The following is a 20,804-nucleotide window of genomic DNA, read 5'->3' as shown; positions in this document are numbered from 1 at the left end:
CAGTTGTCCGATAATGAGATGTCCGCCTACCGTACCGCCGTTTCGGGCCTGAGGTTGGAGGACGTTCCCTGTGGCACTGGGGGCGCGACGCTGCTTTTCAATGTGTCCACCGGGTAGCCACGCCCAATCGTGCCTGTTGCCTGGCGGCGCCGGGTGTTCGAGGTGCTCTACGGGCTGTCCCACCCTTCCATTCGGGCGACGACGACCCTCGTGGCTTCCCGTTTCGTTTGGCACGGGTTACGCAAGCAGGTTGGACATTGGGCGCGCACCTGCATCCCGTGCCAAACTGCAAATACAGCGGCATGTGCGTGCGCCGCTCCAGGAGTTCCCCGTCCCTCGCCACCGTTTTGACCACATCCATGTGGACATCGTGGGGCCACTGCCGCCTCCTTGGGGTTTCTCCTACCTCCTGACAATGGTGGACCGTTTCACGCGGTGGCCGGAGGCAGTTCCAGTGCCGGACACGTGTGCCTCTACTTGTGCCCATGCCTTGGTGGCAAATTGGATTGCCAGGTTTAGGGTTCCGCTCAACATTACGTCCGACAGGACGCCGCAATTCACCTCCGAGCTGTGATCATCCATGGCTGAACTGCTGGGGGTTAACCTGCACCGCACCACAGCGTACCATCCGCAGGCGAACGGCCTGGTGCAGCGTTTCCACCGCCAGCTCAAGACCGCTCTGAAGGCCCGGCTCGTTGGCCCGGACTGGGTTGACGCGTTGCCGTGGGTTTTACTGGGTGTCCGCACCGCCCCCAAGGAGGACTTGGCCACCTCCTCGGCGGAATTGGTGTACGGGGCTCCGCTGACGGTGCCCGGGGAGTTCGTTCCCTCCGCCCAAGGTCAGGCAGAACAGCCCTCGGCCGCCCTGCAACGCCTTCGGGGGACGGTGGGCTCGCTGGCGCCAGTGCCGACGTCTCGCCACGGTTCGGTGCGGTCACATGTCCCTTCCGCCCTGCAGGACTGCCCTTTTGTTTTCCTGCGTCGGGATGCCCACCGGACACCCCTTCAGCGGCCTTATGAAGGACTGTTCAAAATGCTTGAGCGGGGCTCTGCCACCTTCGTGTTGGACATGGGGGGGTCGTCCTGAGATGGTCTCTCTTTCGCGGCTGAAGCCGGCGCACGTGGACGTTAGCCAGCCGGTTCTACTGGCGCAGTCTCGCCGTCGGGGTCGTCCCGCGTCCCGGCCCTTACCCCTGGAGTTCCCGCGGCTCCCTTCCCCTGGCGGGGTGATTCCGGTTCCTGCGGACTGGCCGTTTCGTCCGTCCCCCTGTCCGTTTCGTGCCTTCGGTTCTTGGGGGGGGGGTCCTGTGGCGGCGCCCGGGGGCTAGGCCACTCCCTTGGTCATTCCACTTGACACTCAGTGGACGGGAGGGATTAGGTCACTTCCTGGGTCAGTTCCCTTGGGTCAGGTGGTCTGGGACTATAGGTTTTGGGTGTGTCGACTCACGTGTTCTTGAGTGCGGTGTTTGTGTGCCTTGCGAAATAAAGTATAGCTACTACTCACCTGGCGTCTGGCCTGATTTCCGCGGTGACCGCACCCACTACAACCCCATATTTATCCACATTAGACTGCATCTGCCATTCATCTGCCCTCTCACCCAACCAATCTATGTCACCCTGCAGCCCCGTAGCATCCTCCTCGCAGCTCACACTGCCATCTCGCTTTGTGTCATCCGCAAACTTGGAGATGTTACATTTAATTCCTTTGTGTAAATCGTTGATATATATTGTAAATAACAGGGCTCCCAGCACCGAGCCTTGCGGCACCCCACTAGTCACTGCCTGCCATTCTCAAAAGGACCCGTGAAGTGAGGGGGACCCCCGTTGGACAAAGGAAGTAATTCATGCCTGGAACCAGAGGCAGTTGAAGAGCCCAGTCCAGTATTAAATATACACTGTACAGGTAATTAACACTTTAATAACTCTAACGGTTTAAAAAAATGTTTTTACCTCTCTTATTACAATAAGGCACTTCGCTGAACAAAAATGGGCGATCGAACTTTCCAACGTCCACGGCACCGTCTGCTACTGACAGCGTGTTGATATCATCACTTATCCTGCATGAATTAAACACCCGGTTATAAGACCCGCATCAACAATTTCTGGCTTACTTTCCAAAACAGTGCAGAGAGTCTCACCTCCTCTTCTGACGAGTTTCCTCCTGAAATATAAAACATCAGAAAGATCAATTAATTTACACTGAGCGACCACATCGTGACAGCAGGAATATCAGCCAAATTGTCACAATTTTCCGACACATCCCAGCACTTAATGATGGCGCTGCGCCCTATCAGTGCAGTATTATGTATTAATTACATGTAAAGTGTATATTTAATACTGGTCTGATGGGGCGATTCAACCTCCTCTGGTTCCAGTCGTGAATTACCTCATTTTTCCAACAGGTGTCACCCTCTCTTCACTGTTACCCTCTTGCGTTTAATGTCTGTGTTACATGCCTTGGAATTTTCTTCTATCCTATTCGCCAAAGATCATGCATTGCCACTTCAAGCGCCCCCTGATTCGTCTTGCACCCTGTGGGTCAGCAAGAGGGACCCATAGCATCTACCAACCTTTGTCTCCACAGACATCATGTTGCCAGCTTGTGACTAGATGTTCATATCAGACTAAGAGAAGGCTTGGACAACCTGGAAAATATGACTGGGTCAATGTGATAAGTACAACTTCTCTTCCCGATAAAGATTCAGCTCACCCAGCGATTGAATGGGGTGTGCTAATGTGAGTGAGGCAGTAATATGGCCCCAGAACAAATAAATAATTTATTTGGAGACACAAGGTGCTGCACAGACTGGAATCATAATCAGGCCAGCCAGCATCTGAGGAGGGAAATGTACACATGACGCATGTGGTCAGGAGTCTCTTTCAATCTTCTGGAATAGATGGGAGAGACAATAGACAATAGACAATAGATGCAGGAGTAGGCCATTCGGACCTTCGAGCCAGCACCACCATTCAATGTGATCATGGCTGATCATTCTCAATCAGTACCCCGTTCCTGCCTTCTCCCCATACCTCCGGACTCCGCTATCCCTAAGAGCTCTATCTAGCTCTCTTGAAAGCATTCAGATAACTGGCCTCCACCGCCTTCTGAGGCATAGAATTCGGTAGATTTACAACTCTGACTGAAAAAGTTTTCCCTCATCTCTGTTCTAAATGGCCTACCCCATATTCTTAAACAGTGGCCCCTGGTTCTGGACTCCCCCAACATTGGGAACATGTTTGCTGCCTCTAACGTGTCCAACCCCTTAATAATCTTATACGTTTCAATAAGATCCCCTCTCATCCTTCTAAATTCCAGTTTATACAAGCCTAGTCGCTCCAGTCTTTCAACATACGACAGTCCCGCCATTCCGGGAATTAACCTAGTAAACCTACGCTGCACGCCCTCAATAGGAAGAATATCCTTCCTCAAATTTGGAGACCAAAACTGCACACAGTACTCCAGGTGAGGTCTCAGTAGGGCCCTGTACAACTGCAGAAGGACCTCTTTGCTCCTATACTCAACTCCTCTTGTTAAGAAGGCCAACAATCCATTGGTTTTCTTCGCTGTCTGCTGTACCTGCATGCTTCCTTTCACTGACTGATGCACTAGGACACCCAGATCTCGTTGTACGTCCCCTTTTCCTAACTTGAAACCATACAGATAATACGCTGCCTTCCTATTCTTGCACTAAAGTGGATAACCTCACACTTATCCACATTAAACTGCATCTGTCATGCATCCGCCCACTCACACAACCTTTCCAAGTCACCCTGCAACCTCATAGCATCTTCCTCACAGTTGACACTACCACCGAGCTTTGTATCATCTGCAAATTTACCTAATGGTACTTTTAATATAACCATATAACCATATAACAACTACAGCACGGAAACAGGCCCGTTCGGACCTACCAGTCCACGCCGACCACTCTCTCTGACCTAGTCTCATCTACCTGCTCTCAGACCATAACCCTCCAATCCCCTCTCATCCATATACCTATCCAATTTACTCTTAAATAATAAAATCGAGCCTGCCTCCACCACTTCCACCGGAAGCCCATTCCATACAGCCACCACCCTCTGACTAAAGAAATTACCCCTCATGTTACCCCTAAACTTTTGTCCCTCTATTCTAAAGTTATGTCCCCTTGTTGGAATCTTCCCCACTCTCAAGGGGAAAAGCCTACCCACGTCAACTCTGTCTGTCCCTCTTAAAATTTTTAAAACCTCTATCAAGTCCCCCCTCAACCTTCTACGCTAGAAAGAATAAAGACCCAACCTGTTCAACCTCTCTCTGTAGCTGAAGTGCTGAATCCCAGGCAACATTCTAGTAAATCTCCTCTGTACCCTCTCCATTTTGTCGACATCCTTCCTATAATTTGGCGACCAGAACTGCACACCATACTCCAGATTCGGCCTCACCAATGCCCTGTACAATTTTAACATTACATCCCAACTTCTATATTCGATGTTCTGATTTATAAAGGCAAGCATACCAAACGCCTTCTTCACCACCCTATCCACATGAGATTCCACCTTCAGGGAACAATGCACAGTTATTCCCAGATCCCTCTGTTCCACTGCATTCCTCAATTCCCTACCATTTACCCTGTACGTCCTATTTTGATTTGTCCTACCAAAATGCAGCACCTCACACTTATCAGCATTAAACTCCATCTGCCATCTTTCAGCCCACCCTTCCAAAAGGCCCAAGTCTCTCTGTAGACTTTGAAACTCTACTTCATTATTAACTACACCACCTATCTTAGTATCATCTGCATATTTACTAATCCAATTTGCCACACCATCATCCAGATCATTAATGTAAATGACGAACAACAGTGGACCCAACACAGATCCTTGGGGTACTCAACTAGACACTGGCCTCCAACCTGACATACAGTTGTCAACCATTACCCTCTGGTATCTCCCATTCAGCCATTGTTGAATCCATCTTGCAACCTCACTATTAATACCCAACGATTTAACCTTCTTAATCAACCTACCATGTGGAACCTTGTCGAATGCCTTACTAAAGTCCATATAGACAACATCCACAGCCTTGCCCTTATCAATTTCCCTGGTAACCTCTTCAAAAAATTCAAGAAGATTAGTCAAACATGACCTTCCAGGCACAAATCCATGTTGACTGTTTCTAATCAGGTCTTGTTTATCCATATAATCATATATATTGTCCCTAAGTATCTTTTCCATTAATTTTCCCACCACAGACGTCAAACTAACAGGTCTATAATTGCTAGGTTTACTTTTAGAACCTTTTTTAAACAAAGGCACAACATGCGCAATGCGCCAAACTTCCGGCACCATCCCTGTTTCTAATGATGTTTGAAATATTTCCGTCATAGCCCCTGCTATTTCTGCACTAACTTCCCTCAATGTCCTAGGGAATATCCTATCAGGACCTGGAGACTTATCCACTTTTATATTTTTCAAAAGTGTCCGTACCTCCCCTTCTTTAATCCTCATAATTTCCATCACTACTCTACTTGTTTCGCTTACCTCACATAATTCACTTTCCTTCTCCTCGGTGAATACCGAAGAAAAGAAATTGTTTAATATCTCCCCCATTTCTTCCGGCTCAGCACATAGCTGTCCATTCTGACTCTCTAATGGACCAATTTTATCCCTCACTATCCTTTTGCTATTGACATATCTGTAGAACCCCTTGGGGTTTACTTGTACATTACTTGCCAAAGCAACCTCATATCTTTTTTTTGCTTTTCTAATTTCCTTCTTAAGATTCCTTTTACATTCTTTATATTCCTCAAGAACCTCATTTACTCCCTGCCGCTTATATTTATTGTATATCTCCCTCTTTTTCCGAACCAAGTGTCCAATTTCCCTGGAAAACCACGGCTCTTTCAAATTATTATTCTTTCCTTTCCACCGAACAGGGACATAAAGACTGTACTCTCAAAATTTCACCTTTAAATATCCTCCATTTCTCTATTATATCCTTTTCATAAAGCAAAATGTCCCATTTCACTCCTTTTAAATCCTTTCTCATCTCCTCAAAATTAGCCTTTCTCCAATCCAAAATCTCAACCCTTGGACCAGATTTGACCTTCTCCATAATTATATTGAAACTAATGGCATTGTGATCACTCGACCCAAATTGCTCCTCAACACATACCTTCGTCACCTGACCCGTCTCATTTCCCAACAGGAGGTCCAACACTGCCCCTTCTCTGGTAGGTACCTCTACGTATTGCTGCAAAAAACTATCCTGCACACATTTTACAAACTCCAAACCATCCAGCCCTTTAACAGAATGTGAATCCCAGTCTATGTACGGAAAATTGAAATCACCCACAATCACTACTCTGTGCTTACTACTAATATCTGCTATCTCCTTACATATTTGCTCTTCCAATTCTCGTTCCCTATTTGGCAGTCTATAATACATACCTATAAGTGTTGCTAAACCTTTCTCATTTCTGAGTTCCACCCAAACAGCCTCCCTAATCGAGCCTTCTAGTCTGTCCTGCCAAAGCACTGCTGTGATATCCTCCCTGACAAGCAATGCAACACCCCCACCTCTTGCCCCTCTGATTCTATCACATCTGAAACAATGAAATCCTGGAATATTTAATTGCCAATCGCAACCCTCCTGCAACCATGTTTCACTGATCGCCACAACATCATACTTCCAGATGTCAATCCAGGCTCTAAGCTCATCCACCTTTCTTACAATGCTCCTAGCATTAAAATATACACATTTAAGGGACCCATCATTTCTTATTCTCAGTTTATTTCTTTTCCCTTCTTTCTCTCCTACATATTGGGTCTGAGTGTTTCCCTTTTCTGCCTCCTGCCTCACACACTGCCTATTAGCTATCTGTGTTTGAGTCCCTCCCCCCAACCGTACTAGTTTAAAGTCTCCGCAATTACCTTAGCAAATCTCCCCGCCAGGATATTGGTTCCCCTCAGGTTCAGATGCAACCCGTCCTTTTTGTACAGGTAATTACTTCCCCCAGAAGAGGTCCCAATGATCCGGAAACTTGAATCCCTGCTCCCTGCACCAGTCCCTCAGCCACGTATTTATCCTCCACCTCACTCCATTCCTATTCTCACTATCGCGTGGCACAGGCAGTAAGCCTGAGATTATTGCTTTGGAAGTCCTTTTTTTTAACTCTCTTCCTAGCCCCCTAAATTCTCTTTTCAGGACCTCTTCCCTTATCCTACCTATATTGTTGGTACCTATATGTACCACGACCTCTGGCTCCTCTCCCTCCCCTTTCAGGATATCCTGGATACGCTCAGACACATCCCGGACACCGGCACCAGGGAGGCAAACCACCATTCGGGTCTCCCGACTGCGTCCACAGAATCGCCTATCTGACCCCCTCACTATAGAGTCCCCTATTACTATCGCTCTCTTCTTCCTTTCCCTACCCTTCTGAGCAACAGGGCCGGACTCCGTGCCAGAGGCCCGGGCGCCGTCGCTGCCCCCAGGTAGGCTGTACTCCCCAACAACACTTAAACAGGAGTATTTATTACCAAGGGGTACATCCACTGGGGTACTCTCTAGTCCCTGCCTCTGCTCCTTTCCCCCCCTAACCGTGACCCACTAGTCTACGTCCCGTGGTCTTGGAGTGACCACCTCTCTATAACTCCTCTCTATAACCTCCTCACTCTCCCTGACCAGACGGAGGTCATCAATCTGCCGCTCCAGGTTCCAAATACGTTCCCTTAGGAACCCCATCTCGTCGCACCTGGCGCAGATGTGGATGTCTGGAAGACTATCAGACTCCCAGATTCCCCACATCCGACACCCAGAACAATAAACTGCCCTGGCACTCATACTCCCCAAACAAAGCCCCGTGCTCGGTTTCTAAACCTACCGCCCGGCCGCTGCTCCAACCGCTCCAACCGCCCACCCAAAAGAACTGAGTGATCTCCTGGGAGAGGCGAAAAACCGGATTAAAAACCCAGGCCAATTTGGGAAAACAAATGCGGGAAATTCCTCTCCGACCCCAAGCTAGGCGATCGAAACTTGTCCGGGAGATGACACAGGTCTTACTCCTTACTATCTCCACACAATACTTCCCAAGCAACACAGCTTGGTGGTGGTGCTGATTGCCGCTGCTACTGTTGCTGATTGCTGCTTCTGCTGCTGATTGCTGCTAGTGCTGCTGATTGCTGCTCCTGCTGCTGATTGCTGCTCCTGCTGCTGATTGCTGCTCCTGCTGCTGATTGCTGCTCCTGCTGCTGATTGCTGCTATGCTGCTGATTGCTGCTCTGCTGCTGATTGCTGCTACTGCTACTGATTGCTGCTACTGCGGCTGATTGCTGCTATGCGAAGAGAGAGTCCTTTCATCCAAGTCATTAATGTATATTGTAAATAGCTGCGGTCCCAGCACCGAGCCTTACGGTACCCAGTAGTTACTGCCTGCCATTCTGAAAGGGACCCATTTATCCCCACACTTTGCTTTCTGTCTGTCAACCAATTTTCTATCCATGTCAGTACCCTATCTCCAATACGATGTGCTCTAATTTTGCCCACTAATCTCCTATGTGGAACCTTGTCAAAGGCTTTCTGAAAGTCAAGGTACACCACATCCACCGGCTCTCCCCTGTCAAATTTCCTAGCTACATCCTCAAAGAATGCCAGAAGATTGGTCAAGCATCATTTACCCTTCGTAAATCCATGCTGACTCGGAACAATCCTGTTACTACTATCCAAATGCTCCGCAATTTCGTCTTTTATAATTGACTCCAGCATCTTTCCCACCACTGATGTCAGACTAGTTGGTCTATAATTTCCCGTATTCTCTCGCCATCCTTTCTTAAAAAGTGGGACAACATTAGCTACCCACCAATCCACAGGAACTGATCCTGAATCTATAGAACATTGGAAAATGATCACCAATGCGTCCACAATTTCTAGCGCCACCTCCTTACGTACTCTGGGATGCAGAACATTAGGCCATGGGGATTTATCAGCCTTCAGTCCCATCAGTCTACCAAACACCATTTCCTCCCTAATGTGGATTTCCTTCAGTTCCTCCGTCACCCTAGGATCTCTGGCTACTAGAACATCTGGGAGATTGCTTGTATCTTCCTTAGTGAAGACAGATCCAAAGTACCGGTTCAACTAGTCTGCCATTTCCTTGTTCCCCATAATAAATCCCCCGCTTCTGTCTTCAAAGGACCCACATTTGCCTTGACTATTTTTTTCATCTTTACATACCTAAAAAAGCTTTTACTATCCTCCTTTATATTATTAGCTAGTTTACCCTCGTACCTCACCTTTTCTCCCCGTATTGCCTTCTTAGTCATCTTCTTTTGCTCTTTGAAAGAGTCAGAATCCTCTGGCTTCCCACTCTTCTTTGCTTTGTTGTACTTCTTCTCTTTTATTTTTATGCTGTCCTTAACTTCCCTTGTCAGCCACAGGTGCCTCTTACTCCCCTTGGAATCTTTCCTCCTCTTCGGGATAAATTAATCCTGCAACTTCTGCATTATTCCCAGGAATACCTGCCATTGCTGTTCCACCGTCTTCCCGGCTAGGGCCTCCTTCCAGTCAATTCTGGCCAGCTCCTGCCTCATGCCTCTGTAACCCCTTTGCTATACTGTTATACTGACACTTCCAATTTTCCCTTCTCCCTCTGAATTTGTAGAGTAAAACTTATCATATTGTGGTCACTGCCTCCTAATGGCTCTTTTCCCTCGAGTCCCCTTATGAGATCAGGTTCATTACACAACACTAAATCCAAAATTGCCTTCTCCCTAGTAGGCTCCAGTACAAGCTGTTCTACGAATCCATCTCGGAGACACTCCACAAACTCTCTTTCCTGGGGTCCATTACCAACCTGATTTTCCCAGTCTACCTGCATGTTGAAATCTCCCATAACCACCGTAGTATTACATTTGCGACATGCCAATTTTAGACCTGATTCAATTTGCACCCTATGTCGAGGCTACTGTTTGGAGGCCTGTAGATAACTCCCAGGGTGTTTTTACCCTTACAATTCCTCATTTCTATCCATACGGATTCTACATCTCCTGATTCTATGTCACCCCTTGTAAGGGAGAGAGCTGGTAAAGAGATGGGAGGGGGAGGAACAGGGACAATAAATGGCAAGGGATAGGTGAATTTGTGTGAGGAGGGACATATGACAGACTGATGTGCTCAGGAAGATAAATGGCGAGTGCAATGGAAGTGATGGGGTAGAAATCAACAGGAGAGAATGTGCTGGGTTCCCAGTAGGAAGGGTTGGCGGATCTGCGGTTGGAGAAGGGGAAGCAACGTGGTGACGGGGACTGGGGATGAAAAGAAATGCCTGTGGGGAACAGTTGAAGGAACAGGGAGATCTGAAGGGGATAAGGTTTACCTGTAACAGGAGAATACAATGTAGATGTCGTTGGGTTGTCGTCTGCTCAAAATATGAGGTGTTCGTCTTCCCTACCGACTGGTTTGTTTCAATCAGCCCTGAATTATTGGGAAATTCTGCATTTATCGCAAACTGTTACCCACTGTTTTGTCATTGAATCAAATTGAATTTGTAACCTCCTACCATGAGAAATATCAAACTGTCCGTTTGATTCATCCGTTCCTGCAGCTTTAAGAGTTTCTCTTGAATAGAGTTTATCTCCTCTTGAATCGCTCGTATATTATTCTCCATTGGATTTAGAACGCTCTCCTCGTCTTCCCGGAGATCCTTGAGAAAGAGCCGCTCTTTCTCATTGAGAATCTGGCGCAGTTCAGCAAATACCGATGTGATGTAGGTCAACAGGTCCTGTGACTGTTCCTGACAAATGAAAGGTGAAGGTCAATATTATCGAGCCTGCAATCTCAGACAATAGCACAAGGTCAGAGAAGGGAAACTGGAAACCTTACCCGGACTCCAGAAATCTTCTCTTTCTGTTGCTGTTCCATGTCCGCCACCGCTGATTTATTTTTTGTGAGAATCTCCAAGGAAGTTTTAATCTGCTCCTGTGATTGAGATTCAGAATCAGTCAGTGAAAGAATTAGACCAGATGGAACCAATGAACTGCAGTCACGGAACTGCACATGAAAGTTTACAGAATGACACAAACTGCTGGAGAACTCATCGGGTCGTGGAGCGTATCAGCAGAGAGCCGCGGGCTGTCTCACCTGGAAGGACTGCTGGAGTCCCTGCATGGACGTGAGAGGTAAGGTACAGGGACAGGTGTTTCATCTCCAGCAGTGGCTGGGGCAAGTACCTGGGGAAGGGCTGGTTTGGGTGGGAGGCTGGGTGAACCGAACAGTCGCCGAGGGAGCCTGGTCCGCAAAATGACAGAAAGGAAAATTCATCAGCTGATCACATTCTGTTTGCTTTTACCTTGTATATTTCAACAGCTTCTTTAATCGGTATGAAACTGTGGGACTTGTGTTCCCGCGCAGCTACGCAACTCACACAGACCAGTTTATTGTCGGTTTCACAAAACAGCTTCAGTTCTTCCTGATGTTCCTCGCAGTGAAGTTTCCTTTCCTTCCCTCCCGTGTTCAGGCTCAGTGCTCGAGCTGTCTCAGTGATACTCGCCAAGGCCCGATTTACTTTGAGGGTGCGGTCTGCAATCTCCTCTCTACATTCCGGGCAGGAGTTTCTCCCCTCCTTGTCCCAACTCTGTGTGATACAGGAGCGGCAGAAGTTGTGCCCGCACTCCAGTATAACCGGATCGGTGAAGAAATCCAGGCAAATGGGACAAATCGCTTCTTCGGTTAAACTCTGGATCTGGTGTTTCGAAGCCATTTTTAATTCCGACCACTTTCTGGTTCAAAACGCCTCCGCCTTCAGGGAGCTGCCGACCCGCACAGAACCGCAGGTGTCAACGACACGCCCTGCAGTTCGCGGGGAATTGATTCTGTGCTGAATAATGTTGTTTTGCTGGGAGTGTTCAGGGTGAAGGGCCACTGGCAATCTGCCACTGATTACACACCAGCAAGAGGCTGGCAACATGTTAAACGAGTCTGAACGTGACAGGGAACCGGTCGGACGAGCGCCGGGCAGTCTAAGGAAGGGCAGAAACGAAATGGGAGATGTATTAAGTTATCTCTAAGTAGAGCGTGAAACGGTGGTTAAACATCAACTTAGAGCGACTGCTGGTAAAATAAAGTTTGCAGTAAAATCGGAGACCTGGAGAGAATGTTGTGTTGTGAGGTGACAGACGCGCGACAGTCGCTGAGATTTGGTTGCATAAAAAGTAGGAAAGACAATACTCTGTTACTGCGTGCAACACATTCAACTTCTCGGTGAAAGTCGTCTTAATTTCCCCTGACCTTCCTATGCAGAAAGTCCCTGACATTAACCCTGCGCGGCCCAGCTCTGATGTAAGATCCAGCTGTTCCTTATTCTGGACGGGTTCCACAATGGAAACGGTTTCCGCCTGCCCACCCTGTTAACCCCTCCAGCCCCGGAGAGCAGCACAGTGAGCCAGACCCCCCCACTCACAGCCCAGCCTGACGTTGATCACCAGGGACCCACGAGGAACCGCAGAAGCTGCTTTACAGAAAATTGACACAAAGCAATGGGGTAACTCCACGGGCCAAGCAACATCTCTGGGGAATTTGGGTAGACGAGGTTTCAGGTCAAGACTCTCTACAGAATGATTGTAGAAGGAGGTGCTGTGTTTGATAGATCGCCGGATTCTGACAACAGAGTTTTATGTACCAAGGTATTTTATTACACTACCAAATAATGCACACAGAGCCATGTATCCGCGTACACACTGGCGTACCCCGAGTACACAGCAACGTGCGCCGCCGTGTAGTGACCTGTTGTCGATCTCCTGGCACCGTTTCCGACACGGTCCGAGGCCGGGGTTCTCTGCTGGTCTGGGAGGGCGCCCGACACGGTCCTTTATGGTTCCTCGTCCATTCAGACAGTGCCATACCCCCTCCCGTGAGGCAATCGTCAGCTCGTTAGGCGCACCGTTTCTGCACTACTCGCGGCAGGGGGGCGCTGGTGGTCCTCCCAGCTATTGCAGCGTTTTGTTCAGCAAACCCAGGCATAACCTGAATTGTTCGGAAACATGTTCGAACATCTTCGCCCTGTTTGGAAACGTCTTCGAAACCATCGACTTGTTTCCGAAGGGATTGGAATGCTGTGCTGCAAAATGTGGCTGAAACAGCATTTTAGCTGACATGGTCTGTTTGACCCTTACACCAGAGGAGGGATTAAAACAAAGCTGGAAGAGAGGTGGTGCCCAGAAAAAAACATGTAAGTGATAGATGAATACAGGTGAAGAGGGGCGCGGAGGGGGGGGGGGTGTTGATTATCAGATGGGTGGACAAAGGCCAGAAATGGAAAGGAGATTTTAAAAAATGCTCGTGAGATCAGCGGTGAATGTGCGCGAAATGTGAAGCCAGAGGAAAGGTTTATGTTGAAGGGGACATGTTTGGGATTATTAAGCAGCATAGTGGGAGAAATGGGGGGCGCATCGGTGCGGCATAAGGAAGATGGGGGGGTGAGAAAATAAGAGAGGTCGTTGTTAATTAAATTAAACTTTATGAATTCAATCCTCATACTGTTGGGTTGTGAGGTACCGAGGCGGAATATAAGGTGTTTTCGTTTAGAGATACAGCGCGGAAACAGGCCCTTCGGCCCATCGAGTCCGCACCGATCACCTATCCCTGGGGGGCGGGTGTTGAGTATCAGATGGGTGGACAAAGGCCAGAAATGGAAAGAAGATTTTTTAAAAAGGTGGTCAATAGACATTAGGTGCAGGTGTAGGCCATTCGGTCCTTCGAGCCTGTATGTACCACCATTCGATGTGATCATGGCTGATCATTCTCAATCAGTACCCCGTTCCTGCCTTCTCCCCATACCCCCTGACTCCGCTATCCTTAAGAGCTCTATCGAGCTCTCTCTTGAATGCATTCAGAGAATTGGCCTCTACTGCCTTCTGAGGCAGAGAATTCCACAGATTCACATCTCTGACTGAAAAAGTTTTTCCTCATCTCAGTTCTAAATGGCCTACCCCTTATTCTTAAACTGTGGCCCCTGGTTCTGGACTCCCCCAACATTGGGAACATGTTTCCTGCCTCTAACGTGTCCAGCCCCTTACTAATCTTATATGTTTCGATAAGATCCCCTCTCATCCTTCTAAATTCCAGTGTATACAAGCCTAGCCGCTCCTGTCTTTCAAAATAGGACAGCCTCGCCATTCCGGGAATTTACATAATAAAACCTTCGCTGCACGCCCAGCTTTTGCAGTGTTTTGCTCAGCAAACCCAGGCGTAAGCTGAATAGTTTGGAAACATGTTCGAACATCTTCCCCTTGTTTGGAAAAGTCTTTGAAACCATCGACTTGTTTCAGAAGGGATTGGAATGTTGTGCTGCAAAATGTGGCTGAAACAGCATTACAGCTGACATGGTCTGTTTGTCCCTTACACGAGAGAAGGGGTTAAAACAAAGCTGGAAGAGAGGTTGTGCCCAGAATAAAACATGCAAGTGATAGGTGGATACAGGTGAAGAGGGGCGGGGGGGGGGGGGGGGGGGGGGGGGGTTGACTATCAGATGGGCGGACAAAGGCCAGAAATGGAAAGGAGATTTAAAAAATGCTCGTGAGATCAGCGGTGAACGTGCGCGTAATGTGAAGCCAGAGGAAAGGGTTATGTTGAAGGGGACATGTTTGGGATTGTTAAGCAGCATAGTGGGAGAAATGGGGGCGCATCGGTGGGGCATAAGGAAGATGGGGAGGGGGGTGAAAAAGGAAGAGAGGTCGTCGTTAATTGGATTAAACTTTATGAATTCAATCCTCATACCGTTGGGTTATGAGGTACCCAGGCGGAATATGAGGTGTTTTAGTTTAGAGATACAGCGCGGAAACAGGCCCTTCGGCCCACCGATCCCTGCATATTAACACTATCATACACACGTTGGGGACGATTTAAATTCATAAATCGGTTCCACCCATATATTGCTCCGAAAATGTCAAGACAAAGAATACCCCTTGAGTCTGCGAGAGCGGGGGCGCAAGATGACTCATCGACAGGCCACACGGCAACAGAGCTAGGAACGGAATCGACTATGAATCAGACAACCAGCACAGCAATTGACAGAGCAGCAGCTCCGGCAGGACACAAGCTACGAAGCTGCATCTGTGGCTGGGAAAAGATAACATCAGAGAAGGGTCTCAAGATCCACCAGGGCCGGAAAAAGTGCCTGAGAGCTTGGTGAGGGGCCTCTCATTGACCATCTATATACTACTAAAACTCTGCGGTCCAACATTCCGTGTGTATGTACGCAAACATTCCGTGTGTATGTACGGAAGATTCCGAAGATTTCTGTCCATAACTTACAAACCCTACTCCTCCCAGACGGTACACCAAAGCGCTACGATTTTTGTACCGCCATATTCACCATTAACATGGGCAACTATTGTAAGTACTTTCGTTCAAATTGAAGCTACCTTTTTAAAGCTAGAGAGATATTAAAGTTAAAATTTCTCATTTCTAACCCTTTTCTTGAAGGGGCTTCAGCGCGTGATGTCACAATGGCACCCGTGCACCAATGAGAGATCAGCTCGGTTTTAAATTTACATGATTTTTTTTCTGACCTTTTTTTTCAAGGTCTTCAGCTTGTGACGTCACAATGCTTGTGTGAGGATAGTTGCAACATTGTTGCGAAAAGCAACTGCCAGTTTTTAAAAGTTGTGCCAGTCACTTAACATACACAGATCAGCATGGGGCCCCTATTCCCTCCCTCCCCCCCCCTTCCCCCCTCAACCCCTTCCTCCCCACTCCTTCCCACCTCCATCCCCACTCACTCCCCCCCTCCTCCCCAACTCCCTCCCCACCTCCCTCACCCCTCCTCTCCTAACTCCTCCCTCCCTCCCCCTTCCCTCCCTCCCCTCCTCCCGGTTACAATGGAAACCCTACGAGGACGGGCCCAACAGGGAAAGAGGGGTACTGGGAAAAGGGGAGGTCCCCCTCCCTCCCCCCTTCCCCCATCCCATCCCCCCTCCCTCCCCTCTCCCTCCCCCTTCCCCCCTTCCCCCCCTCCCCTTCCCCCTTCCCTCCCCTCCTCCCTCCACACCTCCCTCCTCCCTCCCTCCCCTTCCCTCCCTCCCATCCTCCCAATGCTTGTTTGAGATGGGTGCTACAGTGAGAAGCACTATGTGACCGCGAATGTTTCGAAAAAAGCACTGAGAGTGTGTATGGGGGAGAGAGAGAATGGGGGGGGGTCTGTGAATGGGGACTGGGGACAACAGGGGTCGTTGCGGAGGGGGCTTGGTGGTGGGGGAAAGAGGGGTACTGGGAAACGGGGAGGTCCCACTTCCCCCCTCAACCCCTTCCTCCCCCCTCCTTCCCACCTCCATCCCCACTCCCTCCCCCCCTCCCTCCCCCCTCAATCCCAATCTCCTTCACCACTCAGCCCCTAACTCCCCCCTCCATCCTTCCCTCCATCCCACCCTCCCCCACTCCCTCCCCCCTCCCTCCACCATTCCATCCCTCTCCCCCTCCCCCCTCCTTCCACCCTCCCTCCCCTCCTCCCGGTTACAATGGAAACCCTACGAGGACGGGCCCAATGGGCAAAGAGGGGTACTGGGAAAATGGGAGGTTCCCCTCCCTCCCCCTCACTCCCCCCTCCCTCCCTTCTCCCTCCCCCCCTCCCTCCCCCTCCCCTTCCCCCCTCCCTCCCCTTCCCCCCTCCCCCCTCCCTCCCCCTCCCCCCTACCCCCTTCCCTCCCCTCTCCCTCCCCCCCTTCCCCCCTCCCCTCCCCCCTCCCTCCCCCTCCCCTCCCCCCTCCACACCTCCCTACTCCCTCCCTCGAAAAGCAACTGACAGAAGCACTAAGTAGCCGCGAATGTTTCAAAACCAGCACTTAACCGCGAATGTTTTTTAAAAAAGCACTTAACCGCGAATGTTTCAAAACAAGCAATTAAAAAGCACTTTTTTTTTAAAAGTATTTTTTTTTATTCCAAGAGAATGGGGGGGGTCTGAGAATGGGGACTGGGTAGGGGGACAACAGGGGTCGTTGCGGTGGGGGCTTGGTGGTGGGGGAAAGAGGGGTACTGGGAAAAGGGGAGGTCCCACTTCCCCCTCAACCTCTTCCTCCCCCCTCCTTCCCACCTCCATCCCCACTCTCTCCCCCCTCAATCCCAACCTCCATTACCACTCAGCCCCTAACTCACCCCTCCCTCCTTCCCTCCATCCGACCCTCCCCCACTCCCTCCCTCCACCCTTCCACCCCTCTCCCCCTCCTTCCACCCTCCCTCCCCCCTCCCGGTTACAATGGAAACCCTACGGGGACGGGCCCAACGGGGAAAGAGGGGTACTGGGAAAAGGGGAGTTCCCCTCCCTCCCCTCCTCCCTCCCCTCCCCCCTACCCCTCTTCCCCCCTCCCCCTCCCCTCCCCCCTCCCTCCCCCTCCCCTCCTCCCTCCACACCTCCCTCCACACCTCCCTCCTCCCTTCCTCCCCCCCCTCCCGGTTACAATGGAAACCCTACGAGGACGGGCCCAACGGGGAAAGAGGAGTACTGGGAAAAGGGGAGGTCCCCCTCCCTCCCCCCTTCCCTCTCCCCTCCCCCATCCCCTCTCCCTCCCCCTCCCTCCCCCTCCCCCCTACCCCCCTCCCTCCCCTCCTCCCTCCCCTCCCCTCCTCCCTCCACACCTCCCTCCTCCCTCCCTCCCCCTTCCCGCCCTCCCCTCCTCCCGGTTACAATGGAAACCCTACGAGGACGGGCCCAACGGGGAAAGAGGGGTACTGGGAAAAGGGGAGGTCCCCCTCCCTCCCTCCCCCCTACCCACGTCCCTCCCCTCTCCCTCCCCCCCCTTCCCTCCTCCCTTCACCCCTCCCCTCCCCCCTCCCATCCCCCCCTCTCCCCCCTCCCTCCCCCCTACCCCCCTCCCTCCCCTCCTCCCTCCCCTTTCCCTCCCCCAACCCTCCCCCTTTCCTCCCCTCCCGGTTACAATGGAAACCCTACGAGGACGGGCCCAACGGGCCCACTCGGTCTAGTTACTTTCTAAAATGTACGTCAAATCAGTCGAGTGAAGTCCAGTGGCAGGATAATCACCACAGTCCACAGGGTATCAGCACCCCAGGCGAAGCTCAACCAAGTACAGTCCCATCAACGGACATGTGTCCAGAGCCCAACCAGCCACAGTCAGCGGTAGAGAGGAAGATGGAAGGAAAAAAGCCTCAAATCTTGTGGCCTAAATCTTGCCAGAGGAAATAGTGGGAGAACATTAACACTGACCTCGTCCATCTTCTGGAAGGATTGAAGGGATGTGTAGAAAGAAAACTGGAGAAGATGGGAGACATCGTATACAGCTATGGGGCGGAGAGATTTGGGGTGAAGGTCAAGAAACAGAGGACGCAGAAGGAACTATCACTCCAGTACAATTCCAGGAGGCAGCAGGAGATTAAAAGACTGGTGAAGGAAATGAGGCAGCTGAGAAAACAGTGGAGGAAGGCCACAGAGGCAGAAAGGGAAGGGCTCGAGGCACTGCAGGCAGAAGTAAAGCAGTGCCTGGCAATCCTGCGAAGAGCAGAATGCCTGAGAAAGCAACACAAGAAGAAAGAACGGGCGAGGACAGGCTTTTACAGAGATCCATATAAGTTTGTCAAAAGCCTCTTTGCCAAGGAGAAAAGCGGGATCCTGAAAGGAACTGTAAGGGAACTGGAGGAGCACCTGAGGAAGACGTACTCCGACAACCTGAGGCATGAGCCAGTCACCATTCCAGATGACATGCCACCTATTCACCCACCTGAGCACCAGATGGACACAAGGCCTCCTACATGGAAGGAGGTGGAGAACACAGTTAAATGGGCAAGAACAGCATTAGCCCCAGGGCCCAATGGCATTCCATACAGGCTCTAGAAGAACACCCCTGGTGTCCTGAAATACCTCTAGAAGTTAACGAAAGTGGCGTGGGGGAAAGAAATCATACCTAAAGCAAGGCGAAAGGCAGGAGAGATCCTAATTCCCAATGAAAAGAACTCTTCAACCATTAGCCAATTCCGCCAGATCAGCCTTCTGAATGTGGAAGGAAAGATCTTCTTTGGTGTTGTGGCCTAAAGACTCTCAGCGTTTTTGCAGAGCAACAACTTCATTGACACGTCAGTGCAGAAAGCAGGGGTACGTGGTTTCTCATGATGTCTGGAACATGCAAACGTCATCTGGCACCAGATACAAACTGCCAAGAAAGAAAAGCGAGATCTGCATGTGGTTTTCTTCAATCTTGCCAATGCCTTTGGTTCGGTGCCCCATGAGACTCTTTGGGCAGATTTTAACTTCTTCCAGGTCCCAGAGGACACGACAAAGCTGGTAAAAGCTTACTTCCAGGACCTCCAGTTCTGCATCACAACACAGGACAACACCACCGCCTGGCAGCACCTTGAGATAGGCATAATGGCAGGCTGTACCATCTCTCCTCTGATGTTTACCATGGAGCTAATCATTCGAGCATCACGATGGGTAGTTGGAGGGGAACGCTTGAAGAGTGGGCTGCGTCTTCCTCCAATCAGGGCGTACATGGATGACATGACCACTATAACAACAACAAAAGCATGCACCAAACGCCTGCTGGATAAACTCCAGGAAAATATCAAATGGGCACGAATGGAGATTAAACCCAGCAAGTCCTGCAGTATTTCCATCGTCAAAGGCCGGCTCACTGATGAAAGGTTCCGCATCAACAACGAGACAATACCAACTGTCCTGGAGAAGCCTGTCAAAAGCCTCGGGCGATGGTACACCGCACACCTCAAGGACGCAGAGCAGGTGGAACGACTCAGGCAGGATACAATCAGTGGCCTCAAGCGAATCAACAACACTGCTCTCCCAGGGAAGCTGAAGCTTTGGTGCCTTTAATTCGGTCTGCTGCCCCGACTCATGTGGCCAATTACCATCTATGAGGTCACTCTATCCCATTTCAACCAGTTGGAGAGACTTGTGAACTCACAAGTGAGGAAGTGGCTTGGGCTACCGAGATGCCTCAGCAGCATAGGACTCTATGGGAATGGAGCCCTCTCACTGCCAGTCTCAAGCCTGGTGGAGGAATTAAAATGCGCCAAAGCAAGGCTGGACATGACACTAACAGAATCCCGGGACCCAATAGTTAGAGGTGTCGCTCCAACCCTAGCAACAGGGAAGAAATGGACTCCAGCAGCAGTGGTACAGGACGCAAAATCTGCCCTCCGACACCGGGACATAGTGGGCCATGTCCAACAAGGCCGAGGGGGCTTTGGCCTGGGAGCAATGAAACCTACCTGGCAAAAGGCTACTCAAGCTGAACGTCAGCACCTGGTGGTGGAGGATGTGCGCCGCCAAGAAGAAGCAGCCAGGTTTGCCAAAGCCATATCTCAAGCCAAGCAAGGCCGCTGGATGAGGTGGGATAGCATTGAGAGGAGGAAGATCACATGGAGTGAGCTGTGGAACATGGAGTCAAGTATGTTGAGCTTTATTATCAGAGCCACATATGACGTCCTTCCCTCTCCCACAAACCTAAATCTTTGGCTGGGAGAGGATCCAGCCTGCCCCTGTGTGCAGTTCCAGCAAACCTCAAGCATATCCTGGTCGGTTGTAAGACCAGCCTAACACAAGGCAGATACACCTGGCGACACAACCAGGTGCTGAGGTGTTTGGCAGCTGCACTCGAGTGCAAGAGAGTTACCACCAACGCCATGCCTATCAATGCCCAGCTACCATTCCCGCAAATCCAATCGTTCATCCGGGAAGGAGAGAAACGGAAGACTACCACCTCGCTTCTCAACTCATGCCCACTGAGCGCAGCCAGAGACTGGGAAATGCGGGTTGACCTAGGCCAGAGGCTTTCCTTCCCAGTTGAAATCGCAGCAACCAACCTGC

At 50.3% G+C, this 20,804-nt stretch overlaps 1 protein-coding gene across 1 annotated transcript; it reads right to left on the bottom strand.

Moving 5' to 3' along the window:
• Positions 1–1,775: 1,775 nt before the first annotated feature.
• LOC144602604 (nuclear factor 7, brain-like) lies at positions 1,776–11,750 on the bottom strand. The gene is made up of 5 exons (XM_078415734.1): positions 11,445–11,750; positions 11,328–11,402; positions 2,139–2,161; positions 2,001–2,057; positions 1,776–1,848 (listed from the first exon to the last, which is right to left on the bottom strand). Exons 1-5 carry the CDS (start codon positions 11,736–11,738, stop codon positions 1,776–1,778), a joined length of 522 nt encoding a protein of 173 aa, XP_078271860.1. The 5' UTR covers positions 11,739–11,750.
• Positions 11,751–20,804: the final 9,054 nt, after the last annotated feature.

Source organism: Rhinoraja longicauda, chromosome 19, assembly GCF_053455715.1.
Source record: "Rhinoraja longicauda isolate Sanriku21f chromosome 19, sRhiLon1.1, whole genome shotgun sequence".
Taxonomy (NCBI): domain Eukaryota; kingdom Metazoa; phylum Chordata; class Chondrichthyes; order Rajiformes; family Arhynchobatidae; genus Rhinoraja; species Rhinoraja longicauda.
Note: the sequence above shows the minus strand (reverse complement) of the source record. Positions and strands in the feature narration are given on the sequence as shown.

Excerpts from the sequence above, each read along its gene's own strand:
- LOC144602604 (XM_078415734.1), bottom strand. The coding sequence starts at position 11,738 with ATGGCTTCGAAACACCAGATCCAGAGTTTAACCGAAGAAGCGATTTGT. Across the intron at positions 2,162-11,327 it reads AAGCTGTTGAAATATACAAG|GAGGAAACTCGTCAGAAGAG; the intron begins GTAAAAGCAAAC and ends TTTATATTTCAG. Across the intron at positions 1,849-2,000 it reads GGTGCCGTGGACGTTGGAAA|GCATGAATTACTTCCTTTGT; the intron begins GTTCGATCGCCC and ends CTCTGGTTCCAG.